Source organism: Esox lucius, chromosome 10 (genome assembly GCF_011004845.1).
Source record: "Esox lucius isolate fEsoLuc1 chromosome 10, fEsoLuc1.pri, whole genome shotgun sequence".
NCBI lineage: Eukaryota > Metazoa > Chordata > Actinopteri > Esociformes > Esocidae > Esox > Esox lucius.
The window spans coordinates 10,089,749-10,099,765 of NC_047578.1; the positions used below are offsets into that span (position 1 = coordinate 10,089,749).

General features: G+C 42.5%; 1 protein-coding gene across 2 annotated transcripts; it reads right to left on the reverse strand.

Moving 5' to 3' along the window:
- Nucleotides 1–577: 577 nt before the first annotated feature.
- mrpl3 (mitochondrial ribosomal protein L3) lies at nucleotides 578–8,128 on the reverse strand. 2 transcript variants are annotated; one of them, XM_034294572.1, is made up of 11 exons: nucleotides 7,876–8,128; nucleotides 7,300–7,398; nucleotides 7,124–7,215; nucleotides 6,947–7,038; nucleotides 6,686–6,784; nucleotides 5,255–5,354; nucleotides 4,911–4,971; nucleotides 4,684–4,795; nucleotides 4,045–4,122; nucleotides 3,800–3,877; nucleotides 578–1,529 (listed from the first exon to the last, which is right to left on the reverse strand). In XM_034294572.1, the coding sequence occupies exons 1-11, from the start codon at nucleotides 7,959–7,961 to the stop codon at nucleotides 1,386–1,388; spliced, it is 1,041 nt and encodes a 346-aa protein (XP_034150463.1). In that variant the 5' UTR covers nucleotides 7,962–8,128; the 3' UTR covers nucleotides 578–1,385.
- Nucleotides 8,129–10,017: the final 1,889 nt, after the last annotated feature.

The window sequence follows — 10,017 nt, forward strand, 5'->3', positions numbered from 1 at the left end:
TAAGGGTGTGCACACTTATGCAACCAGGTTGAGTTTATTTTTTATTATTCATACATATTAGTTGTAGGTCTAGATATATTTCATACAGATCTACATATTAGTTGTAGGTCTAGATATATTTCATACAGATCTACATATTAGTTGTAGGTCTAGATATTTCATAACTCCTCTGCAGTCATGGTGCACTGCAGCTCCTCCGTCTGCAGCAGACCATCATACAGGTACACAGACGGGAATGCCTGCCCCATTTAAGACCAGCAGTCAACAGAAACAAAGCAATCAGAGACTGAAAGATGGGGAGGAGGAGAAGATGAATTAAGAGGAATAGAGAGTTGGAAAGGGTGAAACAGAAGAATATTAAAAAGAGAGAAAGGTCAGGACATGAACGGGTGTGAGGAAGAGAGACGGTTGGAGGGAGGGGAAGATAGATGTGCAGCATGATTAGAAGATAAATGTAAACAGGATTCGTTAACTACTTCAGAGGTTTGCGCGTGTTCCAAAACATCACAGGGAAAACAATGACTTTAAATGAACACACCACATTCCAATGATGACATAAAATGGACTGAGGCAGAGGAAGGGAGGACATTTTTAATAGGGAGGCAGTCAAAATAACATTGACACTTTAAATTAACCCTACTATAGCTGGCTGACACACACACACACACACCTCTAACTCCCCAAATTCTCTGTGTGTTAATCTCAGCGGTTCTGCTGCAACATTAATGTACTAATTTATCCCCCCCCTCCTGCTTCTCCTGGCTCCCTCTTCTGCTCCCTGGCTGTCATCTTCCTTTCGTTTATCCCCCATCCTCTCACACAAATGTCAGCCTTTGTGATTGCGCAGCCCTCCCTCTCTACATTACTTCCCCTCCCTGTCTCTCTCCATCTGTCAACATCCAGACCCTCCATCCATCCATCCATCCATCCATCCATCTCCCTTTATCCCTTCCCCTCTCTCCTGGCTCTTGTATGTTCAGTTTGTCCCTCTGGGGGTCCCTTACATCACTCCCCTGGTTACTATGGTTTCAGGAAACAGGGATGACTGAACTTTGGTCATTAGAGAGAGAGAGCGACACAGGGAAAGAGAGAGAGCGACACAGGGAAAGAGAGAGAGAGCGACACAGGGAAAGAGAGAGAGAGCGACACAGGGAAAGAGAGAGAGAGCGACACAGGGAAAGAGAGAGAGAGAGCGACACAGGGAAAGAGAGAGAGAGAGCGACACAGAAATAATGAAAAGCAAACATATTTCCAAAACAGGATGTTTAATGTCCCAGACACAAAGGCATCATGGTTACTCTGGGGTGTAAAATAACATTTAAATAGTTGACCGTTAACTCTATGACACAGTTGTTCACCAAAACAGTTTTGTTAGTGTGAATGTGCTAGAGTTCGAGCGAAGGCGCTGTGTATATGAACATGTCTTCATCATACAGGTCTTCTGGTAGCTGTTCCTCCTCAGAGAAGAATGTTGGAAACGGAGGGTTGAAGTTGTTCTCCAAACGATTCGGTAGGATAGAGTCTGCTACCTAAAACACATGATTGGAAAAACAACAAGTCAGGAAAATGATGAGATTCCCCTCCAGGACATTTACTCTACCCGGTGCTGCAAAAAGGACACAAACGCAATAATGGACCTCTGCCACCCGAGCCCAGGGCTATTTACGCTGTTACCATCTGGCACAACAGTTACCAAGCCTTTCCATTCTGGGGACCATCCCACAGTCAAAAGCTCTCCGGGACCACCCCACAGTCAAAAGCTCTCCGGGACCACCCCACAGTCAAAAGCTCTCCGGGACCATCCCACAGTCAAAAGCTCTCCGGGACCATCCCACAGTCAAAAGCTCTCCGGGACCACCCCACAGTCAAAAGCTCTCCGGGACCACCCCACAGTCAAAAGCTCTCCGGGACCACCCCACAGTCAAAAGCTCTCCGGGACCACCCCACAGTCAAAAGCTCTCCGGGACCACCCCACAGTCAAAAGCTCTCCGGGACCACCCCACAGTCAAAAGCTCTCCGGGACCATCACACAGTCAAAAGCTCTCCGGGACCATCACACAGTCAAAAGCTCTCCGGGACCATCACACAGTCAAAAGCTCTCCGGGACCATCACACAGTCAAAAGCTCTCCAGGACCATCACACAGTCAAAAGCTCTCCAGGACCATCACTCAGTCAAAAGCTATTCAGAACCACCATTAGCAGAGTCACAGCTTACTTTTGCAGCTCAAATTCACAGTACACTATAACATTTAACTAATGCGTCCTTGCACTAGCCAGTGGCTCTCCATCTTTTACCAGAGTGCAGTCAGCAGCCAATCACATGATGCTCCTTCATGAATGTGAAGCCTGGCACTTTTTCAGCAGCTCAGTCTATTCTCAAACAGAAAAAAAGCACACTGCATCCCTGTTTAAAGGACTACAAAGTCTATGCCTCCAAAGCATTCTCCCTGGCCCCGCCAAGGACAATCCCACCTGCAGAGATCGACTGCAAGGCCAAACTTAAGAGCAGTGCTTGACTTGGACTGAAATAGGTCCTGGTACTTAGTGCTGGCAGCCAGCACCATATATACATTGGTGCAGCACTCCTGATGTCCAATTAGAGGTGCAGGAAAGGAAACATGTTCCAGAACTCAGTTGCCGTAAGCTCCAGCCAAAGTCAAGCACTGGTTCAGGGTGAGCATACAATTTCAGATTTTAATTGAGGACGCCAATGTGAGCGTTGCTACTGGTTTGCCCAGTAGTGATTTGCATTTAAATCGGATAATGGAAGAAAAATTGTCAACTTGCATATTGTGTTTAAATTATATAAATATATTTTTTTTATCAAAAATGACATCATACTTAACATTACACAACTGGGCAAGCTTGGGCATCCACACACATCAACATATTAGTTTGGACATTAATATGACACCATGGTGAATCTGCTAATCTGAGAAACACTCTGGTAATACGTTCTTCACGGCTTCGTCCACATTTATTTGATTTTCTACCATTGTTATTGACACCATGCCTGCCTTTGTAGGCCGCTATAACGCACATGAACAATGTAACTCCACGTGAGGAAAAGAGGTCAGAAAATGCCCTGAGACACACAGAAACGGTGCGACATTCCCGAGCTGTAATAAACGATGCGATGGCCCAGCGGGCGGAGGGTGGTAAAGAGCACCAGGTTTGTTTTCATGCAGATTTACTTAAGTAACATTTGTGCCAGAAGCGGTGTACTCAGGCCTTCTGCCGCAAATGAGATTGCACGACCCCAAACCGCCACATTGTGTGCGATGGAAAAATCCAGAGCGTGAGAAGAATCTTTGCTGTATAAATATTCTCATTAAACAGCCCTTCAATGGTAAGGCATCAAGTGGAGAGAAGAAACACATGAAAATATTACTTGTATATGTAAGAAAAAGAGAAACACATCTGTAATTCTCATGGCTGGTACATGAATACAAGTGGTGAGAGGTGATTTATACATCCTATGTGAAGAGGTTTCCATGTCTCCATGTGGAAAGGTTTTACCTTTTAGGGAAAGATCGTGTGTCCTGTTAATCAGACTAGCATAGATGAGCCAGGTTGCATTAAGCTGTGTCACTCTGATATCCCCCAGAGCTCAGAATAAAAGAATCCTTGACTCAGAGACACTCACTTTTATTTCTAGAAATATCCATGACAGGTGTTACTGGAGTGTGATAACCTTATTTGGTTGCTAACCCCAGACAGTGTTGGCCAACGGCAAAAGGTCAGTTACACCATCTTCCATAACAATACAAGCAGCAGTGGTTGACAAACATGTCTTACCTTAAGTATGCAGTTTCTGTGGCCGGGGACAGAGCCATGAACGTAAATGATGTTATATCTGGTGTTAACCCGCCACACCTAAAATAGAAAAAAAGAATGAGAACTTGTGTTACAGACTAGTTCTCTAGCAACATGAAGGGTTTTGGCAAGCCGTCTGAATGAGCCTACAAAATAGACAAAGCCGTTTTTCCTTACTACTGCTACTCAAGTTAGTGGTCATACAGACAGTGCACGTGTGTACACACCTTAAGGCCGTGGGCGGTGTCAAACACATTTCCCATCCTGCCAGGCATCTTCTTCCCTTTGAAGACTTTTGCGGGATCCTGAAAGGACAAATGGGGTCATTAGTGTCAAACAATGTGTATTATTGTCACAATGCCAATATTTCACTAACAATAAGCAATCAGGAAATGAATGTGTTCTGTGCAAATTAATGTTGTAAATCACTGGCAATTAAAGATATCGCATAGACAGAAACAAATCTCAAATACAGCTGCGCCGACTTACAACTATAAAGAATCGATAGCCTATAAAGTATATTCAAATCCATTAAAAAAAGAGGTTTCTAGTTAACCTGAAGGAGATTGATCATTTCAGGATGTAGAGGTGTGTACAATAATTCAGTCCATTTCGATAAGATCAGGATCCGTTTTACCAGGGTCCAAGTAATGAAAATAGTTGCACACTGAAGTCGGTGCACAAGCTGCCCGTAATCTTGTCCGTATCGCCAGTTTAAATTCAAACACCAGGAAATGATTACGCTAACACAGGCCAGTCTATCCACTGTCATATTATATCTCAGTCTAAAAACCATTGAAATTAATACAGCACCGATACAGAGTATTGGAATACATTTTCAAGGTCTGTGTGTGTGTTCATCTTACCCCTCCAGGTCCTGATGCTCCAGGCCTGCGGTGTGTTTTCGTCTGGCCGTGAGTAGCTGGCTGTCCTTTAAACCCATATCTCTTCATCACCCCCTGAAAACCCTTACCAATGCTACAAAAACACACCACACACACACACACACACACAGACACAGACACACACTTGAGAACAAAGAAGCATCCAGTAATCCTCGTGAGCCAGACTGATACACATACTGAGAACTCACGTCTTGGCTGTGACATCCACATACTGTCCTGGACGGAAGTGAGCTGCATACAGAGGAGTGCCTGGTCGGGAAACAGGGACAGCCATGTAGTGTTGTTGGGCTCCGTGGTTAGTTTGACCAATGGAATGGGTGCGTTTATGATGTTTTGTATAGTTTGCGTGTTTATATCTGACGCTTTCCTCCCCCTCCTCCAATCAAACAGCTGAAAGTGCGTCTTCACTTTGCCATAATGCAGCATTGTGTATAGACTGATGGCAAAAATAGAATTCAAATGACATCTATAACACAACCAGATCCACAGAAAGCAACACTGGTCTGAATACTGTGTGTGTGTGTGTAAGTACCTGGTTTGATGATTGCGTTATCAGAGACTTTAAAGGTGGAGATCTTCTGTTTGGGAGGAACTCCAGCAAACCTAAACATCTCCATCTCTTCCTGCGATTTCTACAAAAGAGTAAAGGAACAACTTTGTAACAGTACAATCTCGTTCCCAGGCACTTCTGCACGGGTTTATGGGTCGATTGTTCCGTTGATTAAGATGTGTCCGATGTAGCCTGAAAAGAACAGCACCAGAAACTGGCAGCTCAAAAGCCATTGGCACAATGGGCAAACTCCCCACTACACCGTCCCTTTTTGGCGTCTTGTACGCCACAGTTTATTCCCCTCATAGGTGTTGGATCCATTTTTAATTCATGGAAATTTCCAAAGATGCGTTTGATGCAGATCTGCACAAAGTAACGGCAATAAATTCACACAGCGTATTTGTTTGAGAGAGCCTGTCCCATAATTCATGGACTGCACCACTGGTAAACTGGTCACATATACAGGGCTAATGGCTTTAAACAGGGGCCTGTTACAATTCAGTCTCACATACACCAGGGCTTGGAAATACACTGGCAGTAATAAAGCGGTATTAAGTATTAAACCGCGTTGTCTTCATCATCATGTCATCAGGATTTAGATGGCCATGCTGTCATTACCTAGCAATTCTTACATTACCTGACTCATTTGGTGAACAACCCAACAACATGAACTTTAGTTACCTCACTGGCCTTAAACTAAATCCAAATGTCCAGTACACCAGGCATAGCCAATCAGTTCTAACCTTCTATGCAGCCCGTAGTCTACGGTTACATTCATACTAACCAGCTAAAATACCTAGCTAGGAAATATGAATGAAGGCAGTGAGTTGGCCATTCGCAGTGTGGAGTTAGCTTTTTTAGCACAGCTTCGGTCGTATTTCCACTACAGTAATGATTCTCTCTCAAAGTCAACTTCCAGGTCACCATGTTAGCGAACCAAATTAGTAAGGTCATTACAGCCTTGCACCCAAATATAATTGTATCTGTCCCACGTCTTGCCAACAGAGATGGTGTTTGTACTTCTCACTGGGATAGATTCCTCAACAAGAAAGAAGCACATTTTTAAGCAGGTGGGCTTTCTTGGTGAGGACATTAGCTCACTAGCTCAGATTTGTCATTTACTAATTAAGTAGCAGGAAAGTAGGGCATTTTTCTTTGTCAGTCATAAGTCAAGGGGAAAATGTTTGCTAGTACACACCGCCAATTCCCACCAGAGTCCTGCCTCCATTTGAAACCGTGCTTTATAGTACTATTATTAACTAAAATGACAAGAATGTTCCTGAGTGAAGTCCCTTCCACAATGCCCACTTTGAATGAAAGGTGTTGCAGGCTAATGTGTGTTGAGGGCACTAGCCTGGCGATAAGGTTAATAGCAATATGTCTTTAACAGTATAACAGAGGTTATTAACTTACGTAGAAGGATGAGGCATTCTTCCCTCCCACCAACAGGGCGGCAGTGTGTCCATCATACTCTTCTTTAGACAGGTACTTCAACACATGGCAATCCTGCACCTACCAGACACAGAACACCACACATACCATCTATGAATCTTAAGGCTTCATTAAGTGTTGTGTGTGTGTGACCTGGGCTTATTGTGGTTGCTTGTGTGTGTTGTCACATGTTTGTGTGTTATCACATGTTTGTTGTCACGTGTTTGTGTGCCTGTGTGTTACCTGCAGCAGGGTCACGACTTGTCTATCTCCCATTTTGGTCCAGACTGGGGCCATGCCCAGCTTCACCGCTACCAGCCCCACTCGCCGACTTCCTGAATGACAACACACATTAAGACTCCCAGCCACCAAAACACAAACAGGTCGCACGCACCACTGACAAGGAGCAGCAACACACACCCTTTGTCCATTCATGTCTGGGCCACGGCTCATCCTTCAGTGGGCAGAACTTAGCAGCTATCTGTTGATTATACTCCTCTCCCAGACTCTTCCTAGAATAAGACAGAAACCTGCTAATTGCCTATTCAAGACTTTACTTTGCAGTTGGAAAACACCCATGTACACAGGAAACAGACCTCATGTATGATTTATTATCCTCTGTCAGATGCTCCTCCCACCAGGTTGTGGTCTTCACAGTCCGGAAACTCTGAAAGAGACAGCTATAGGAGAGAAACCTATAGCAGGTATGCAGGTATGATGTGGTTTATGGGATTATTGTCCATGAATGACTTTCAAATACGCACCCAATTATTCAAGTAATTTAATTAAACTAACCAGACGTCTGTATCACTTCTCCACAATTCTTTCAGCAAAGGCATTGTCACATCAACTGACTGACATCAACTCATTCATAAGCTCACTTAGCCTAGTTTGGTACCTGCAGTTCTTCAGTCTGAACAAGGCTGACTAGTCTTTGGTAAAACTACACAACTTGAAACAAACTAGAACTACATTAGAACTACAATCACACAAAGGGATATCAATCAAGTTATCAGTTTTCTTACTAAAGTGGCCGGTATGTAGCTTCCTGTTACCACAACTGCATTATATCCCTAAGTAACGCTGTAAGAACTAATACAGTATTGTTTGTTAAAGGAGCAAGCGAACGCTTCAGTTAGCTAGCTAGTTAGTCTTGGCTCTGTTCACGTTACCTGTCGGCAGTGGCTGCAGCTCCGGTTCGTCCCAAAACCACGCGCCCTACTCTACAGAGCAGAACTCCGCGGGACAATGCAGCCATCCTGTTGTTCCTTTACCCACGAGGTTAACAATACAACATAAATAAACGCCAACGTATATAAAAGCTTCGATTCAGCTGCAATCCCATGCCTTCATGCTTAGGTCCTGTTGTGAAATGTCACCCTGAGCATTTCCGGTGCGGCTTGGAAATAAATCCGCAGGTTGTCGGAACTTTAGTTCCTTTTCAGTATTGGACAGTATTCCTAGCCACTGAAATCCAACACTATTGTTGTTTGCTCCTTGGGGTTTAAGGCCGGGTGTCTCTGTAAAGCACTTTGTGACAACTGCTGTTGTAAAAAGGGCTTTATAAATAAATTTGATTGATTGATTGATATTGTTGGAAAAATCATTTTACAGTGCAGTCGTCATCCAAAGTGGATACATTTTTTTATTTAAAAACATTTGACAAGACAAGATTATAGGTCAATGTAAGCCAGTGGGTTTGACTTGCTTTAAAAGTTATGGTGGCAAAATAGTCGATGAATTAAAATCTGCAAGAAAACAAAAACAAGGAGAAAACAGCAAACATGTTGTCCCTTGGGCCAATTATAGTACTTCTGTACCACTTAATATATATGACAAATACCTAATTTACGCAATTTCATTTTTTAACTATGTTAGTGGTGCCCAAATTATCCAATAGGTTATAGCTTCACAAATGTCCCTGAACATTTATGACAAGTGTAATCACTCAGTAAAATAGAACGGAATTTTAATCCTGCTAGCTGATTAGCGTAGCCAATGGTTCCGCTGAGTTTGGTGCAGTTGACCAGCACTGTCGTGATTTTGAGGGATTAGTCATTTGTGATGAGTCGTTCGCGAACGATTCGGCTCTAAGAGCCGGCTTTTGTCGATGAACGTTGGGAGACAGGTCGCATATCAGAAGAGCTGAATCTATTTATAAAAATATTTTTAAATTAAGATACGAATAATCAAACGATTTAAATGATTGGAGTTAACTAATTTAAAGCACGAAAGGATAAATAAAATAATATATGCCTAAATCCTCAAGCACACTGTCCGATCAGACTACCGCAATTCCCCGTTAATAGCCGCGCCATTTATAAACCGCAGCAATGCGCAACTTTTAGAGAGAGCCGTGAAAACACCTTTCATCGTATGTTTTTTTACGTATATTTGAGCATCACGGACAGAGAACGGAGGTCTATTTATCATTAGTCATTTGTTTAAACTTAAAATAAAATAAAGAACTGGTGTGCCTGTTTAAAATTTAATTTGTGGAATGATTTTCCGTCTTAATGCATTTGGGTGGGAAAGCAGAGGGTAATAAGGTAGGTAGGGTATACAGAAGACAGAATCATTATGAATCTATTGTAGTAGTAGGGTGGCTGCTTTGAAGAATCTACAATATGAAGTGTATTTTGTTACTTGGGGTTGAATTGAAAACAGTAGGCATTAATCAAGGGGAATTGATTGTGACACTTATACAATGCACAATAGACTTGAAATATTGAAAAGATATAAGTGTTTTTCTATGATAAGATTAATCCAGAATGCACTGAGCATTTGTGATGGTAGATGTAAGATCAAGGGGGGAGTGAACCAGCAGTTGGGAAAAAGCAGGAAATCTGAAATACTCCAACAAGGATTTCTGGAAAAACAAGGAATTTACTAAGAGTTCTAATAATTCTGGAACCCATTTGAGTATTAATACAAATATTTAATCTGTATAAATTTAGTTTAACTCAACTATACTCCCAGTGTGTATTATTATAAATAATTAAAATGTATTCAAATGTTCTATTTTCTCATTACAAAAGATAATCACATTGTTTTAGGGTGCAGAGTAACCATATGGACAATACAAAAGAATACTGAACTGCCAAAATGGAGACTGTTTATTTATCTTTCTGAAAAAAGTAATACATTTACTTGCACAGCTTCTTTCGCTCAGATCTACATAACAATGTCTGTGTTGAACTAGGTATTTTGACAGTTTCAGAGGAACAAAATCTTCATCCTCCTTCTCTTTGGGATGTAGGGCTGGTGAAGTCGTCTTTTCCAACACGTGTTGGTGGTGCTGATTGGCTGTTGAA